This window comes from Echeneis naucrates, chromosome 14 (assembly GCF_900963305.1).
Source record: "Echeneis naucrates chromosome 14, fEcheNa1.1, whole genome shotgun sequence".
Lineage (NCBI taxonomy): Eukaryota > Metazoa > Chordata > Actinopteri > Carangiformes > Echeneidae > Echeneis > Echeneis naucrates.
Window position 1 is genome coordinate 2906620 of NC_042524.1, and position 19079 is coordinate 2925698.

Below are 19079 nucleotides of genomic sequence, written 5' to 3' on the forward strand. Positions count from 1 at the left end.
TGAGCCAAAGTCAGCCTAACCTCTACATATTGAGCTATTTCACACCTGAGTGTTGGAGCATTGCGGCAACAGACTAGTCTTCCCTCGAGCTACAGCCGTAGTATCTTTTTAAAAGCTGTGAGGGTTGGAAATCATAGCCTACTCCCGAGCACTGTTATGTGGCTAGGGCGACTAATATCTTTTCTAAAATTAAATTTCTAAAATAAAGTTCTTGCTCCAGGGTCATGCTGAGAAATTCAAATGTGGTCTGATTATACAATACTTAAAAATATCAATGGGAGACTTTATCTGTGGTTTTTATAATTTTGTTGTCCAGGGGAAGTGGGAGGGAGAAATTTATGTAGGAGTGATCAAGTTGACAAAATACAAAAATACACTTTCTTTCCCGTTCTGTTCTTCAGAATAATTATAATATCCCGAAGAAGAAGGAAAAAACAACAATCAGGCAGATTTTCATAATTAACAAAACCCAGAAAAGGTTGATGTATGGCCCTATAATTTTGAAATGTAACTGTTCATAACCTGAAAATTAAATTAGGTGGTAATTACGCCTGATATCATCCTGGCATGATTAATAGCCTGGCTGCAGTTTTAAAGGGGAAGCTAGAATTCAGTTCCAATCAAAGCAGCAAAACAAAATCGATGAGCAGTTTGTTTAAAAATGATCATAGTGTTTGAAGAAAAAAATGAGACCATCAGGGCCTGCATCTGGAGTATCGCTCACTGACAATGGGGTTGTGATGTAATTCAGAATCACATCTTCAATCTTTCCTTAATTGTATTAGCACTAATGAACTGCCTGCAGGATTTGTAAAAAAAAAAAGAAAAGAAAAGAAAAGAAAAAGACATGTAATCCCAAACATGGCAGGGCGGCTCATTTAAATTATCTTAAACAAATGAGTGGATTGCAGCCGTTAGCACAACATGCTGGCAGGGGAAAGTCATCTGGGACGAGCGGACATGGTGGGACAGCGTGTGCTGATGGAGGCAGACGTTTAACAGGCAGATGGTATAGGCTGGCTCAGTTGGTATGGGCTTATTAAAAACCTCTTCTAAGTAAAAGTTTCAGAAGCGGTGCCACAGTGTAGTTTACTGGAGTGGAACTGAGTGCCTCTTTCTCCTAACAAATCTAAAGTATGACTCACAAGTGTGTGATTCTGTGGATATATCCCACAGATGTGACGCATTCCTTACCTTTTGACAATAAAGCGAATTCCGTGTCGCTCGTCCAGGATGCGTTTGAGCTTGGGAACCCCGTAGGTGCAGGGTCTTTTAAAGGGGATCTGGTCGGGGATACCTATGATCTCCACAGCCCCTGGATCACAGGCTATTTTGCGGTAAGGTACAGGCACCATGTGATCTAGACCCAGGGCCTCAGCTGGAGGAAGAAAACAATAAATATTAAACTGTGATGCAATTGGAAGAAAATGACAGTTTTTCACTCTAAATTCTATATGATGATATTTTGTTTGTCTATGTGATGTGTTCGTTATTTCTATAAACATGAATTTGCATGAAGAAAAGCAGCCTCCGGAGGGATGCACACCCTAAGTTTGCAGACGTGGAGCTAATTCCAGTTAAATGAGAAACTTAAAGGGAATGATAATCAGTGCTGTGGGCTTGGATAAAGAATTCTGGGAACAGATCCCATGAGCAATAATGTCCAAATGCTTTTTCTTCTCCAGTTTGAGGAAAGTGCTCGTAGACACATGAAAGTATCTGCAGTCCGAGTGCACTGCAGCATGATCGGAATAATTTCGAACATGTTGCAAAATAAGACACATATTTTTGACTTGCGATCAACTGTGTTCTGGTTCAGCTTCTTCCTCAGACATTTATTTGGTAGCAATTAACAGTTCACTGTGGTTTCTCGTTTGTGCGTCACTGTGGAGAAGATGATCAAACCTCAAGCAGTGACCCCAATCTATCAACATCCACACACACGCCACAGAATCGTCGCCGCGTGCACAATTGCTTGAGGAGGCAAAGACACCTTTCTGAACTGCACCCTGTATAAGTGAGGATGATCATCTCAATGCAGAGAGAAGAGGCTTTTCTCACCGTATCTGCTGTTGAACAAGATCTGAACACATTCTCTCAGAGTGTTGATGTCTTCGGTTTCCCGAATGAATGAGTCCCACTTTTCTGCAGGGAGTAGAAGGAAAAACAAAACAACTCCTGTGTCCAGTGTTTCATGCACAGCGGGTGTTTATTGCAGCTTAGGCATTCAAATGAGCTTTATTTCATTGTAGTGCTAAAGATCTGAAATTAATCTTCTCCATCTACTCAGTGTCAACTTGGGAAATGACGGCAATCTTCTTAAAGGATTAATGTTGACATTGTAGTAGTTTAGCCCTTAATGGTTACGGGTTAGTAGCACTCGGCTTTGGTTCGGTAAACAGTGCTTGGCTACAGTGTGTGACTCTGCAAATCCAGACAGAGCAAAGCAGGGAAAGGTGTAAAACAAAATGTGCAAAGCTCTGTGTTAGCAGATTTGAACTTTTAACACTGCATTAGAATTTAAGTTTAACACTCTTTGAATTCAGTGATGAAAGTCTTTTTTAATTTTTTCTCCCCAGAGTCTTTGATGAAAAGATTTTCACTAGTGAGACTGTGACTCATTTAGGTTTTATTTTAAAAAACATTTTCTCATGCATATGGTCTGTGCTCCCACAAATAAAACACAGCTGATCTGCGTGTGTCTCATCACAGTGGTTCAAATTAAAGCCTAAAAATTCTGGACTATTTTTAGGGTTACTGACGCCTGTCTGCTCAACATGAGACACCTTAGCTCTTATTTGTTAGGAATCTAGTACTGTTTCATTTTTAAACATCGGTTTGCATGAGGATTTCCAGCATAGTTGAACTTCAGCTTTAAATATTATGCATTCACTATGACCCTTCGGCATATCCAGTATTAAGAGCTACATGACAACATTGTATGAACTCCCAAAGTTTACAGAGATACTGTCTATGCCAAAGCAAAGCCAAAGTCTATCAACTTGTAGGCATGTATATATCTGTTTGAGAATGTGTTCAGACGTACCTGATTTTTCATGCACAATGGAGAAGAGCAGCCGCTTGGAGATGTGGACCCCAGGAGGACTATGACCTTGCTCACCAGGTAGTCTTGTTGTCTCATCTGAAAATGCAAATGAAAAGGAAAATGAAATATTTTCAGTTCAATTCACTTTTCATTTCAAAAAGAAACTCTGTAATTTGTTTTTCCAGCATTCAGCATTACTTGACTAACTTAGGTAATTAACTGTAAAAGATGCAAAATTGCAAGTATAAACTATTTAAAAAGGAAAAATAAAATCTTGAGTCTTACTAATATTATTTTGCTACATTTCAGAGCCACAACTTGGACTACAGAATCTCAAACACAGGTAGGTGAATGGACCTGACCACTGGTGGCTGGGAGTTGAAGGATTACTTTGGAAATCTCATTATAGTAAGTATAAGAAGTAAATGTCCTATAAAATTGTGCTGCTATGAATGAGTGGCTTCAATGCACACACTGTTGAGACACCACATACAGATTTCACTTTTCATCATTATCGTGAATACACTGGCAACGTACAGTGGCCCTTACCATTGCTGGTGCAGTCCTTGACAGACATGTTCTTGTCTGTCCAGTTGGCCAGCCTGTCTTTGCCGAGGTTGAGGAGGGACATGGGTTTGAAATCCAGCTTGCCATCTGGGTGGGGTTTGGAGGACATGGGCATGCCGTACAGGAAGTTTGACAGAACAGAGTTGCTGGAAGTGGCGGGACTCGGTGACGTGACTACCTGGGTAGTACTCTTCCCTGGGCCGTGGCCGCTTGGTGTCATGACAGCGGCAGAATTGTTGTGGCTGATGTCGGCGGTGGACTTGGCTTCTCGAGACAGATCTTCTGCTGGCCTGAGCGCAGAGATTGAATCAAATTCAAAAAAACTGAATCAAGGCTCCCCTGAATCTGAACCAGAGGGATTACACATGTCACAAGTCAACATCAAGCTCTTTTGTTTGCCACCTGTATCACTTGCCAGGCAATTGAGCAGCTGCCAGGCTAATGCAGCAAATTTTGAGGACAAATGCCTCTGCTCCATCCCCTTTGATAGCTTTTAGAAGAAGTAACTAAAAGATAAATGAAATATGATGATTTTGTGTTAACAAGGGTGCTTTGTTGGGTTTCTAAACACTTCACTGTACTGTACCTATCCCAAAAAAAAAAAACAAAAAAAAAACAAAAAAAAAAAAAAAACAGCCTAACACCAATCTGTATGTCTTCAAATCAAATCAAATGAAATTAATTTTTATAGCACCAAATCATAAAGCAGGTCTAGACCAAACTCTTTATGGAGTTGTTGTAGAGACCCAATATATATGCTGTAGCACCTGTAGGATGGGAACAGGAAGAGAGAGGACAGGAGGTACAAAACAAAGACTATGGGAAGAAACAAATTGTAAACAAATTGAGACATGTAATGTTGTAATGTACATGCATGGAGGAGAGAGAGAGAGAACCACAGAGAGACAGATGGGGAGGGGGAGGGAGGGAGGGAGGGAGAGAGAGAGGTGCTCAGTGCAACCCCCAGCTGTCTAGGCCTAAAGCAGCACAACTAAAAGAAAAACAGCAATTAAACATTAAATCTTTAACTGCAGGTTTTATCATAAAGTCTGATTAGTGGATTAGTTTCATTCAGCTTCACTGACAAGTATAATTGAGTATCATCCACATAACAGAAAAACTGATGCTGTGCTTCCGGATAATGCTAACATGAACGAAGTGATATCTGTCTGATAAGTATGATTTAGATTAGCTTAGTATGGCTCCTTTGATCCCAGTTTCATGTTTCAGGCTTTGTAATAGAACATTATGGTCAACGTTGTCAAAGGCAGTACTAAGATCTAACAGGACGAGTATGGAGGCCAATCCAGTGTTTTTTTTTTTTTAACTGCTCTTATTCAAATCAATTATATAATGGTAAAGACATGAGACCTCAAATGTGTTGTGGCCAGAGGGATGTGAGAGTTTTTGTTAAGGAAGCAAATGTGTAGAAAGGAGACTTAAGACAGCAATTATACTCAGGAGCTGAACTGAAGTGACAAAAATATTCCTTGAAAGTGTTTAATGACTTTGGAGAAGCGAAAAGTTTGCATGATCTAATGAAGCTTTAACAGGGCATTCAATTTGTTTTAGTGAAAATACAGTAAATATTTTACTTTCAATCTTGTGTCACCAGATCTGTTGATCCAGACCAGGAGAATTTAAATATTCATTTGCAAGTTTCCACACAACAGGAAGTCACAAGGGAATCACATGAAACAAAAGGTTTTCAACCAAAACCAAACTGGTGGTGTTTAAAATACAGTGCATGGTACACATCACCGAGACTTCTCATCATGTGAATGTTTTTTTTTTTTCCACTATTCACTTTGTGATGATCATAGGATCATACAGCGTTTCTTAAATCCTGTCACACAGAATTAGTAACCACTGTGCAGTGCTTCGGCATCTGACAGAGCTCAAAATTTATGGATTTATTAGTTAAATCTGCTCATAATTTTGGCTTTTTGAAATTCAGGGCTGATTCCAGTCTGATCAAGATCCACTGACCCTTTATAGTGACACTATTTTAATGTTTTATTCAGTTACCATAAGGTCAGGGGAACAGGTACATTAGTGGTGGGAGGGGAACCTGGCACTAATCATTGTTTCTTTCCTTCACAAGTCTGTAAATATGTGAGCCCATAGAGACTGTGCCCAACTTCCACCAAAGGCATTCTGGGAAAGAGGCATCAGATCAAGCCCATGTGGAGCTGCCGAGACTTGGCAATTTTGGCCAGACTTAATATTTTCCTTTAACACATATTATTAACAGACTTTTTGTTACTTGTATGGCTGTTGTTGACAAAATATGCATCACTGCTCCTCTTCCAGACTCTGTGACTGATCCTGTTAAATATTGCCAGCATTGTTATGAGGCAAATATGTTCTGGAAAGGCTGACCTGTAACCTGAGAAAGTGTTTTTCCCAGCTGAATTAAAGCCCTGTCTATCCCTCACTAAGACACTGCAGTCTGTCTGCTACCAATCTCTAACTGTACAAGATGCCAAACCACATATTAGCTTTAAGCCTAGCACAAGTATATTTCCCTTCAAAGCATTACAGGCTAAACTGGTTTGACAAAAAACTTTTTGTTTTTTCTTTCTGGAGCGATCAGATGTAAAACATCTGGTTTCATATTCTGATACAAGCCATTAAACAGAAGTCTGTTTGTCACAGTGTTTCTCACTTTGCAGACTCACCGTTTTACTATGAGCTGTATTCGGTGGCTCTGTTCCAGAATCTTCATCAGAGTCTTGATGTCATACTCAGAGGGCTTCTTCAGAGTGACCCCATCAGGCAGGCCGTGGGCCACCACACAGCTGGGGTCCTTCTGGATCCACTCGTAAGGCACAGGAACCAGGCTGCTCTTTCCCACAGCCTCACCTGCGTGTTGCAAAAAATGCAATTTGACCATTCTGGACATAAAACCAAATAATTCTGCTCCTGAGCGGCTGAAAACTATTTGGTTCTCAATTCCTGCCTGCCGAAAATTCGATAACATCTTGAATTATGGCCCTCCTTACTGTAAAGCACAGTGAAGACTTCCTCCACCATCTTCCTCAGAACAAAGATGTTGGACTGAACATCTGATGGAGCTCTCTGTTTCCCATGCTCGCCATCCTTACTCAGTTTGCTGAGATCACCGTCTTGGTCTTTGGTATGTGAATTTGCTGTGGTCAAATTTTGCAGACATGGCACCCCTGTAGCAAAATGACAAAAGTCACATTCCAGTTTAAAAGAAAAGAAAAAAAGAAGTGTACTATAACATAACGGAAAGTTGTGGGCTACAATGTGTACTAGGTAGAAGTAAATGCACCTTAGTACCTTGACTTTCAACACTCAAAAGAAACAAAAAAAACATGATGATTGAGAGACTTATTCTCAAAAGTAATGAATACGCCACCTTCTGAAAAATAGTGGCACACATAATTAATGACTTGTTTGTGCTGGAATATATCTGGATAAACGTAAAGCATCTCTGACAATCTGTGATTAAGTGGGCAACACAAAGCCACTCAGTTCATTTTTTCCTCATTTGTTATAGTTAAAAGGCCAGCTACCTGAAACCACAAACAATGGTTTATTTCTCTTCTCATTCTTTACTAAACAAAGCAAACTGGAGCTACTGTTCCCAGTAACAGGCTGTAAAAACTAATTTCACCTTGTATACGCACAACCCTGATAAAATTAAACAGTGTAATGGGAGGTCACAGCCTCTTAAATTGGTGTTATTAGCAGGAAAACATTGTGGAGTCTGAATGCATTATTTGCTGCTTTACCTTACTGCCCAAGGTCAACAGGCTGGGCTTCACGCTTGAAATCTGGCATACTAGTTTGCTTATTGAAAATGAGGGCTGAAGTAGAAAGTCTATTATTTGATTGAGAGATATACTTTGATTTATTCAGAGAATATGTTTTCATATGACAAAGAAATCTTTTGGCTCTTGTTACATATTACTCTAGAAAATTTTATTATGAAAGGGGATAATCCTTCTATGTGTTTAATTCTATTCAGTGGCAACCTTGACATTAAAGGAGCAAATTGCAAGTTTTTCTATGGCTACATAGCATCCATCCATTCATAGAAGATCCAACCCTCTTGTATTGCTTCTTCTGTCACTCCTTGTCCTCTATTGGAGTCACTGTAGCTTCCAGTCTACTCAGAGGGCATATTAAAATCTGTTGTTATGCTTAATGACTGCATCTCACAGCAAGACTGGCAAGTAAGCAGCTGTTAATACTGACACTGGCTATTAAGCACTAGCTAAAATTGCACATGCTCCTTTAACTTCCCAAACAAGTAGAACTTGCAGTAGCAATTAGAACACTTTACTTTTAAAAGTACTACAAGTCGTAAGAAAAGTAGCACAAATCTTTAATATTTGCTTGACTTAACACATGAAAAGGTTTTCCCAAAAGAGATGTGACAAGAGATATCGTTGTATCTGATAAAGGGTAAAATGTGTGAAACTGCAACTGCTTTGTTGAATCAATCATTTCAAGTTGAAGTAATTGGATATCCAGTGAAACTGCAAGCTGCTGCAGTTGTTAAAACTTTTTTGGCTGAATCTGCATTTGTGTGATAACAAACTACAAAATCCTGCAGGGACAAGCCTGTGCATTTCATACAACTGTCTCACAGCTGTAGCTGTAATGAAAGTGATCAACACTCTATCAGGCCTGAATCTGTGAGTTGCATTCACATTCACACGGAAGAGTTGAACTTACGGCAAAACTTGTAGAAGTCTGTCTGGATTTCTCTCCTGGAGTTAAGGAAGACTCTGCCCTTTTCTGTGCCGACAGCTATGACACTGTCCTCGTGTACGGTGACACACGCCACTTCAGCATTGAGCTTCGACATGGCCATACACTGCAGAGCAAAGATAAAGACATCAGTTACTCATAAGTAATCACTGGAAAGCGTGAGGAGGAAATATGCAGCTGTAAGACCTGCATCTTCATTCTGTTGTCATCATGAGAAGATATTTATTGCCACTCTGATTCACAGCCACAAAGCACAGGGTCTGAGATTAACTATGTGAATCTTTGGTATGAAAATTTACTCGCCAAGTGGTGGGAAGCCATCTGAGATTTACTTGTCAAATGGAAAATGGATTGAAATATATCTGATGTCTGTTTGTTAAGGCGGCCAGAAAGAATGTGACTTTGTGTGAGGTTTGCTTCAGGACGTACCACAGAGTCCAGGGCAGACACCAGGCTGGTGAGGATCTCCTGTCTGGCAGACACCAGAGGGACCTGCGGCTCGCCCCGGGAGTTTGTCCTGATGCCATCACATGCCAACTTCCTCATCTGAGCCATGCCTCTGCGGGGACCAGATGAACACAGTTTAGGCAGGCAGCCACGTTGCGACACCAACAGACCCTGCATGTGTGCTGATTCATGTACACATGCAGAAGGGACCTGCATTCAAAGCAGGCTCCTCTGACTTCATTTGGTTTGGCTTTAAGCAAATACATGCTTGTATTCTGAGCATCCATCTGAGACTGGAGACTGGGTAATGAATTAAGTAAAAAAGGTCAGAGGACTGAGTGTACAGTCACACCGTTTGCTCTGAGACACAGTTTACAGTATTTATAATCCTGATTTAGTGCGTTTGCATACTAACATTTGTTAATTACTAGTAAAATAAGAACTACAGCTGAGGCTAATAGGACATACCATTAGCTTTGCAGGTATTTGATTCAATCAATTGATCAATTAATGAGCTGATGGCAGTGGAGTAAAAAAAGGAGTGATCACCAAAGTGATTAAAATTAAATCAAACCATCAATCTCTGAAAGAAATGTCCGGATGGCAATCCATCCATTGTTCACACCTTTCGCTCACAATAACATGTCAGCTTCAAGGTGACTTCAAAATCAAGAGGATTTCATTGGATAAAGGTAAACCTCAACCATCCTGCTAGGTATGAAGTCAAGGACCACCAAAGTCCTCATACCCTCTATGAAAGATTGATATCATTTCCAAATTTCAAGGAAACATGTAAAGTTTGCTAAAACAACTAAAACGTTATGGCGGTGCTAAGGGAAAACCTGGAAGATCACCAAAGACAGCAGGACTCATCCTCTGGGACCATGAGATTACGATGGCAATCCATCTGATAGAAAAGCGCTGAATCATCCAACAGTCTGACACTGTCATCCCTAGGGCCACACTTCTATCATGGCTGAAAGCCAGATTCATCTGAATTCAGCAACTTCTGGTTTGACTTTGTCGACTGGGGCTAATTAGAGCAGGGAGATGATGTCATATGAACCCATTTATACTTTAGTTTCTCTCCTTGACGAATGGCAACAAGATAAAGAGATACTGACTTGAGACAGTCAAGATGGATCCTTAACTTTCCAAGCCCCTCTGGAGGTTTAGTACCGTGGCATACCTACGTAACACACAAGACCAGAAACTTCACATCAAGCTAACAGCAAATGGAAGATAGAAGGTGTATATAAAAGTAAAGATTTAAACAGATTTGGAAAAGAATTGGAAAAGAAAAACTGCTCAGCTAAAGCCAGGAACGATGTTCTCATGGCAACTGAAACCCGTCTCCTTGGAAACTAATCTCGGGGCATTTGAACAATGCAGCCCTGGCCTTTAATCTCTCCAGACACTGGGAACCATTATACTAGCCTCTGGCAAGCCCAAACCACTGACTCAATAGCGAGAGGACAGAGAGGTAGAGAGAGATAGAGAAAGGCAGAGAGAAACAGGAGGGTGGGTGTGGTGGGGTTCAGCTGCACCAGTCTTAATGTGCCAAGTCTATTGGCCATCTAAATCTGCCTCCCCCGAGGCCACAGCAAACATTAGCCCCCTCCTAAATTATTACGGCCTCAAAATAGATGGCCTCTTTCCCTCACATATTTAAAAGGCAAAGGAAGTAGTGAGAAGGAGAAAGGTTGGGATGAGCACAGGCTCAGGATAATGCCGTGTCAATTGCTTTGAAAGAGGAAGCTCATACATAATGTCACAGCGCTGTTATGGTTGTCAGTGAATATTGAACAGTTCAGTGTGAAGCAACATTAATAAATGGTGCCACAAACAATAAACAAGTCTATTATGAAACATTGAAATAAAAGAAGAGAAAGAAACCAAATCTTTTGATGCAAATCAATAAGTAGCTCTGTTGAATGGGAATGGCGTAATCGTCAGCACTGACCACTGAGATTTCATCCAAACTGTCGCTCCTCTTCCACTGAACTGATAAAAATCAACGAGTGAGAGCCACAGGTTTTGCAACCTGTTTAACATTGTGGACTTTGTCCCTTCACGTCTGGCTTCAGGACTGAGTCCATAAAACACACACGATCTGGTTGTGTGTTAACTCAGAGAGTATAACTCAGCTAAGAATAATGTCAATGTGACCGAAAAGGTGAAAAAAAAAAAAAAAAAAAAAACTAACAAGGGACATGGTCTGTGGAGTTCTCATAAGAGCCAAAACCAGATCACGTGGATTCAAAAGCAGGGTTTTTTTATATTTATATATATTTAAATTCTACATGTTAATTCTATTCTGGATAAGCAGTAAATCTCTGACTTGGCATCCGCAGTCAAACTGCTAAAAATGAAGCTGCTGCCATGTCAGGGAGGGTACCTGTCACTCCCTCAAATCTGAGCTTTAGATGGCAAAAATATCTCTTTCCTGCTCCAGCTGCAGACAAGCTGTGGTGGAATTGTAATTCATTGGACTGTATGCATGATATGTAGGACTTAAAAGCACTAAAAATATCTTTTTAGGGCACTGTATTTGTTCTACGGCGTTGAACTGCACTGGCTGAAACAAGCCCAACTCTCACACTAACAAAAAATCATATTCTTGAATGTGAAGTCCTTAAATTAATGTTGGTGACTATATATGCCTTTAAATGTCTGAATGTGGTTAATCACCACAGACATATGGGTTTCCAGGCTGAAGATTTTTGGGACTTAAACCACCCTTCTCAATCTCATGGGTGTTTTCAATTATTTTGGCTAGTTGGACTTCTACTCAGGTTGAAGTTGGACAGGGCATAACTAAAACTTGGTGTGGTCCCAATGCTCATGAACCAGAATAATTGGCTGCACTTTATTTGACTGTCAGAGCTACATCCACATTTAATCTTCACCTCTATCTACCTTTTGCGCACGCAGCTGAGAGCATGTGGGCGATGTGGGCATTCCTGCGGTTGATTTCACACTATTCTACATGTCTGCAGGTAGTAGAGTAGTACTATGCCAAGAAATGTCACCGTAAGGTTTTATGAGAGTGAAAATGCATTCAGTACAATTTTCTGAGCCTCAAGGATAAAAACAATACCTTTCTGTGAGAAACACTGCAACTCAAAAGGCTATCTTTTGACTTCTTTCTCACTGAGCTGGCTGAGAATATTGGAAATTTGTCCATTCGGATTTGCCCTCAGACACACCGTGAGAAGTATTTCTTTTCTATTTGGTCTGTATGACAATGATGATGACAGTATTGGTGTTTAGTTTTCTCATTCCACCACTTTGGGACAATACAGGAGCAATCTGCCCAAACCAGTGAAACAAAGTTATGAAGAGAGCTGCCAAAAGAAATGCAACTTCTACATGTCCATTAACTCGCATTAGTTAAAATTAGGTAATACACCTGTAGGGGTGTACCACAGGTAAACACAGTTCATTAGGAAATGCTCTGTGGGAAAAGCAAGGGAAGAGACTAAGTAGGAGACATACCTCCAACAATTTACAGTAAGTCAGGGTGTGGTGCCTCATCGTAAGTGCAAAAAAACAACATAATCCTTTTGTTTACACTAGAAGCCTGAGGCCACGGCCTTTTGGGAATGTCATCACTGATGTTATGAAAGCCAAATAGAAACAAACCAGAGATATGAGCTTAACATATTATAGGTGAAACGTCCAATCCCTCAGTGCAAATGTAGATGACAAAATTGCACTGCATCTCACTCTGAAGTCCAATATAGTGAAAAGAACCACACAGACTTCAAACGGTCGTACATTTAAAGAAAGGCCATCATGCTAAAGATTCAGTGGGTGTTGAACAGCTTTACACTTTTTAAGTTGTAATATTCAGACGCCAAATTCGAATAACAGGAAATAAGTATGTTATGATGGGCAATTTTTCCTGGTATAAAAAAAAAAAAAAGAAGCAATAAATAACGGGTTAAAAGGAGTCAGTCTCAAACTGGGTAACTTCACACTGCCATATTTTGACACGGTTTGATTTCCTCTGTGAGAAAGCTACCATTAATTTCACATCACTTGGGAGCAGAGGGGGAATTATTTTTGATAAACTGGACCCAGGAGGAGGGGGGGGGGAAATAAAAACAACAAAAAACCACAGGATATGAGACATTGGTGCAATAAATAAAAGTCAAGGTCTGCTCCTCCAAAGGAAATGAACCCATGTTTAGTGTACATGTCTGTTTTCTGTTTTGCCCGGTGGATTAAATCAGCTGAAAAAAGTTTTATTCCAAGTCAAACTTTGACGCGACTAGAAAAACAAAAACAACAATTTTGCGTGTTTTTTTTTTATATATATACATATAAGGAAACAAAATAAAAAAAACCCACTTATCCTTATTCCCCTTTCTTCTTTTAATCTCCCTCAAATCAAAACATTTTCATTATTTCTGACAACACTCCGGTCGTGCTGCTTTAACTACAAGGTTGTAAAACGAACCACAGCGGTCGTTTGGTCATTTCTTATATTAAAAGTTCACCACAAGTCAAACGAGGCTGGACTCAAACTGAAAAATGGGCTTTCGGTGTGTTCAGTTCTGCATCTTTATTTATTTTTTTATTATTTATTTTTCTGCCAAAGTTGAACTGTGCTGCTTCACACCGGCTAATCCAGCTAGCTGGCTTTGTTGTCCTAGCTGGTCACCTTATAGTCAAACGTATAGGGAATAAATTAGCAAGCAGACAGCCGTTGTGTCTCAATCACAAATACGGGAGCAAGCACTTCTCCCTCAACTTGGTCAGGAGTGTCTTTAGAAGAAAAAAAATATTTAATTGTTTACTGTTTTTAAACAAGTGATTCATATTCACAGAATAGTTAACCAGATGTCCAAAGACGCCTGGCTAAATTAGCTAACGGTGTCGCGATAACGTTGTGTGTGGGGCCAGCTAGCATAAAGTCGTTAGCTCCGCTGCGTTAGCCTCCATGCTAGCTAGCTAGCCTAGCCTAGCCTAGCCTAGCGCTAGCTAGCACTTCCCTTTCCATCTCCTCCCCCGGTCCTGAAAAATCGGGTTATAATCTGTAATTTCTCCAATGTAGAGCCACGGAAAAATTAAAAAACACCCGACGGGTTGGAAACACACAACACAGCTGCCGGGGGATGCGAAAACAGACAGCCAAAATCTCACCTTTAATTAGCGATTAAATGAGCCTTGTTGCTGTTGTCAATCCCGGAATAGGTTTATTCCCCCGTTTTAATCCATCAGAAACGCTCGCTGTTTCCCATCCACGATGCAGCCGCCGCGTCCGCTAACACATCGTAATCCGCCACATCACAATGTTGACTTCGATCGGACGTTTTGTTGTCTACTATTTTGTGTATTTTTTCCTTCAGTTTATATCTTTTTGTTGTTGTTTTTTTTTTTGTTGTTTTGTTTTAAATGTCCCCCCCCCTCTACTCTTTAACAGAGCAGGGTGTCCCTTTCCCCTTTCTTTGTTCTGTAATCCAGTAAAATTGAAACTCATTCGCCTCCTGCTAATCCCAGCCCAACTCAACAACAGCATCTATTGGCTGCGATTTACATACAGGATTAACGGAGGAACCTCCGGAAAAACCCTCAGGGAGCGGATTTATTTGCTATTTTTTATTTATTTATTCATTTTTATTTTTATTGCAAGGAAATGGAAATATTCCCATTGTTCTTTTTTTTTTTATTTTAATAGGGGGGCTTTGACAGTTAAAATCACTGTCTGCCACTTGGCTGAAACTCCACACTGGCAGTTTATTTATAAATTTTTTTATTATTATTATTATTATTTTTTCTTAAAGAAATCCCTCATAGATAATGAAGTGTGGTTTTGGTGTTTCAGAATTGCACAGTGTCCAAATATTTTTTAGGATTAGCATACGAACAAAGTGGATGTACAGTAACTCCGTGGATTTTAGTGCCAGGACAGTACAGTTATGCCATGGCTCTTGTGATTGCCTAAAATAGACCATGTCTGTTTATTGTAGGGTAAAGTTCACACCCTGAGGGAGAGGAATGAATATTTATCTTTTCTTAAATGCGGTCATAAACTTTTTTATTTCAAGAACTCTAATGAGTGCTGTGTACACAATCCACCATGTAACTGTAATCTGATTAGTTACACTTAAGTGTTCAATTTAAAAAAAAAAAAGTAGATGTGTGATCCACATATGTAACGATTTCTATTCATTTTTGCAAAAAAATGAAAAAAGTAATCATTTGTTTATTCAAATGTCACCAGCATAGCCAGCCTGCCCCTCTAGCAACAAACTGAGATGCATGGATAAACCCTGACATTTGCCAAGGCCAACAAATAAAAGTGATGTATGTGGAGGTTTGAAATCCAGAGATTGTAAATAAATATGCAGTGTCTGGATGTTTCATCTTCACCATCAGGAAACTTGGCCTCTATTTCACATAAAGGAGTTATTGCCTTCTCTCCTGGCTGACATCAATTCATTTTAATACCATATTTATTTCCCTCAGATGCTTATATGATCTAGAAAACAGAGTTTATCTTAGCTCACAGTGTGTTTGTGTGTGGCTGAGGAAGGGGTAAATGGTTACGGTTGCTGGATGAATTTCCCAAACCGCTACCCTCTTCGCGGCATGAAACGTAACACCACTTCAGCTTTGTAGAAATATACCAATCTGCAGGGCTTCGCCTCAAAATACAAAACACGCAGAGGAGACACACATATGAAAGAGGAAAGAAAGAAATAAAACACCACCAACCCTTGCCCACATTGTTAATATTTAATGACTCAATCTCTGAAACCATTGCAGCAATAATCCAAAGGGGTATGAGACCTCCAGCTAAAAAGACCATGTACAATATCCAACGGAAAATTTAGTTTTTATCTGAGCTGACCAGCGCCTGCCCTACTTATTTTGCCCAGGAGAGATGACTACAAGTTTTTCCCTTCACTCACCTCTGTGTAATTTCTCCTGAAAAGCAATAGAAACCAATCTCCAACTACACACAGGATGGATGAAACATTATTTGGAAGACTTACAGTGTAAATATGTGCCATATGTGTTGATAGAGATGTCTTTTTTTCCCAAATAGAAGTCAGATTTTTATCAGCCTGGGGGAGGGTGAGGAACTTAAAGCCATTGTTTTGGGTTTCAGCTCCTGCCGCAGCCCTTCAGCAGACTTAACAAAAGGTCAGGACAAATTCTGATTGGTTCAAATGCTCATCAAACAACATTGAACCAGATACCAATTTATATATATTTACAATTCATGAATTAATACGAATGCATGGATGGAATCTGGACTTATTCATAGGCCACAGTAAATAAAATAGCTGGTTATTACTGATAGAGTAAGTGTAAGGTGTATTAGCACAGGGTCAGACAGAGTTTTAGTGAATGTAAAAGTGGAGAAAATTCAACCTATTTATTCTATAGACACTCACGAGCTGGATTCAGGGACCTCTTGGGTTTGTTAATATCCTCTCCCTCAGGCAGAGTTCACAGATGCGAAACGGCCACAAAGAACTATTTCTTAGGAGACAGACTCATTAGCAGGCGCCTTACCCAACACCGGCAGAGAGGATTGGTATTGCAATCAGTGGCGTCAGGCCTCTATCAGATAACTCTGTCCTCATGTTCCGATGGATGATTTAGAGTACAATAAGAAAGTGTATTCTCTTTTCGATTTATGTGTATTTAATCTCTGGTTTCTTACTTCCCAACCCCGCAAATAGAGTTAACGGCACCGATGATTTAGACCACCTTAATAAGTTATATTTCCTGCAATATTATGGCGTGATAATGCTTTCCAAGGGAGGAATTGTTCCTCCACTTCCTTTCCTCTGTGTTGTGTTTTTTATATCACGACACCTTGTCCATGATTTGTTACTTAATGAAGACTTTTATTCGAGATACTTCAAGAGTTAATGTTAGCTAGACAGCACAGGGTTGTTGCACAATTTTTGTAACTGACTTTATGAATAAAAAAAAAAAAAAAGTAAAAAACCAAAACAAAACAAAACTTTACCCTCACCCCCAAGACAAAGCATGGGAAAAAATTATGGACTTTGCAAAAACTGTCCTTTTGTGGGGTTGTACTTGGAGCTACTCAGCACGAGGACATCACATTATTGGAGGTGGTGGAGAAGGTGCTTTTGAAATTTTTTTTTCTCCAAACAAAATGATGTGACCAAACCCGATTCATAGCCACTTTTCAAACCGGCCGTGTTTGTTGGTCATTTTAAAAAGCCAGATTTTTGTTAGTTTTCAATACTTCCAATGATGCCGATCGCCCACAAGTGTGCACTGAAGCAGGAGTGTAAGCTGCCATGGCTTTGCTATCAGTCCTCTCACGAGGTATTGAGGAAGGCGACTAATTGGTCAGGTTTCCCTTCGCGCTGTCAGCGTCATCCTTCAAGAGATACTTCGAGTGTCACTGGCCGAGACAGCCCACCTACAGTACAGATGATTATTACAAAGTGGAGGAGCAAAAGTAAAAGTAATAAATAAAAACAAACAAAGCAACTGAGACTCAGTCCTTTAGCTCTTCTCATCGTCGTCCACCAGCCGTTTTGCTTCCTGGGATCAAAATTCTGAATTGTCAAAGTTCCCGGCAACTTGTTGATTCAACATTTCTAACTACTGTAAAGCATCAAAAGTTGCCGTACTGACTCTTTTCAGCAGTTGTACCAACAACATCTCTTCACGTCCATGTCCCATGTCCTGATTATATTTCATAGTACTTTAAGCGGTCTTCATGATTGGCTAATAGGTGCTTTCTGCAACAACACATAACTTCACTGGAGATAGAGATTCGCTGTTTTGGTTTTAACTGTAAACGGAAATGTTCCTCAGGCGTGTCCGTCGCAGGATCAAGAGAAATGTCACGCAAAGTTCTTCCTTTGGAGATGTTACCTCTGCACGTCTCAGTCTCGTCTCCTCCGCTCATATCAGTGTTGCTCCTGAAGAGACAGAAACGAGACATCTTAGTACTGACAGGTATTAGGTATCTTCAACGATGAGGTAAAAAAAAAAAAAAAGAAGAAGAAGACAACCACGAGAAAATACCAACATCATGAGCACTGTCGGACTCCCCCCGATGATGAATTCCATTGGCTGAGTTTGCTCCATGCACCTAGAAAAGAAGTTGGTAAATTATCGCCATGGTCAAAGACAAAGATTTAGATTACACCAATAAATACCTAACCAGTATAGCCAATGAGCACAGGACTCTTTAAGTGTTGAAACAAGGAGACTGATATCTTTTCAGATGTGCCAGACATCTCAGAATCATTGTCATCTTTCGTAGCTGCTGTAGACAACAAAGGCTGGACTGAAATGAGACAGTCTGGTCTACAGAGGATATTTGATTTTCGTCTCCAGCTGCGGCTGCCCTCAAATTGCTGCTTCTGTTGCCAAACAGCACGTAACCAAAACTTGAGGTTTCCAGGCCACTTCCATTTAAAAGTATAACCCTTAGTAGGCTCTTTGCTGATGTTTTTTTTCCCTGCCATATTATTTTTGTTACCAGCAGGCAATGAATGTTGAAAAGGGCTGGGATCTATGCCAAGGATCCACCTGTCACTGTCCAGGAAAAGGAAAACACACGAACGAGCCTTCAAAATGACACAGCCCACTTCCACCAAGTGTATTATTCATCTAACTCTCCTCAACAGAGCGGAGAAGTAATTTTTCCCAAAATGTCAGACAATTACTTTGAAACGTGTCTGTAATTTTGGAAATCAGTTTTCTCTGTTGAGAATATTCCAATTATTTTTTAAACTGATATTAAAACTCCTCATCCCATTACCTCCACGTCTATGTGGGAAGGTCTCTGCGGGCTGCTTGCCACCAAAATGACTGTCATCCTCTTGTGAGAGGGGAATTTTCCAGTGAAACATTACCGGGCTTTTCTCCGGGTGCTTGCGCATGGCCTGGACCAGCTGGTCGACTTGCTGGTTGTGCTCCAAAGCGTTCCTCAGGGCATCCTCGGTGCTGAGCAGCCGCTGGCGCAGTCGGTTCACTTCCGAGTCCAGAGCCGACGGGTCCAACATGGAGTAACGCCGGTGGTCAGGTGAAGACCGTTCCCGCCCCTGAAGAAAACACAAATGCAGCAGATCATGGCAAAAGTCTGGCTGTTGAATAATTCATATCATGTCTTACATGTGGGAAAAAAGATGACGATACATTATTCACATATTCACGGCATTAGCATCGGTGTGTATGAGCCCACAGAGACTGGCTACTGCCTGAATATTAATTTGTTGTAGTCATGTCCTCAGTTGATTGTGTATTTTAACACCGT

General features: G+C 40.3%; 2 protein-coding genes across 5 annotated transcripts in view; both read right to left on the bottom strand.

Annotated features, from left to right (window-relative positions):
- Positions 1–14229, bottom strand: part of gtf2ird1 (GTF2I repeat domain containing 1) — a 29152-nt gene extending 14923 nt beyond the window's left edge. For both annotated transcript variants that reach the window (XM_029519014.1, XM_029519012.1), the window contains exons 1-9: positions 13958–14229; positions 8789–8918; positions 8324–8465; positions 6619–6795; positions 6295–6478; positions 3596–3903; positions 3047–3142; positions 2062–2145; positions 1195–1378 (exon numbers count right to left, since the gene is read on the bottom strand). In XM_029519014.1, the coding sequence (XP_029374874.1) occupies positions 1195–1378; positions 2062–2145; positions 3047–3142; positions 3596–3903; positions 6295–6478; positions 6619–6795; positions 8324–8465; positions 8789–8914 (1301 nt within the window). In that variant the 5' untranslated portion in view covers positions 8915–8918; positions 13958–14229. The remainder of the gene's footprint in view (positions 1–1194; positions 1379–2061; positions 2146–3046; positions 3143–3595; positions 3904–6294; positions 6479–6618; positions 6796–8323; positions 8466–8788; positions 8919–13957) is intronic.
- Positions 14230–15268: 1039 nt separating this feature from the next.
- Positions 15269–19079, bottom strand: part of clip2 (CAP-GLY domain containing linker protein 2) — a 34255-nt gene continuing 30444 nt past the window's right edge. The window contains exons 16-18 of one of the 3 annotated variants that reach the window (XM_029519655.1): positions 18679–18867; positions 17847–17909; positions 15269–17736 (exon numbers count right to left, since the gene is read on the bottom strand). In XM_029519655.1, the coding sequence (XP_029375515.1) occupies positions 17725–17736; positions 17847–17909; positions 18679–18867 (264 nt within the window). In that variant the 3' untranslated portion in view covers positions 15269–17724. The remainder of the gene's footprint in view (positions 17737–17846; positions 17910–18678; positions 18868–19079) is intronic. The other 2 variants (XM_029519656.1, XM_029519654.1) reach the window with 2 other exon arrangements.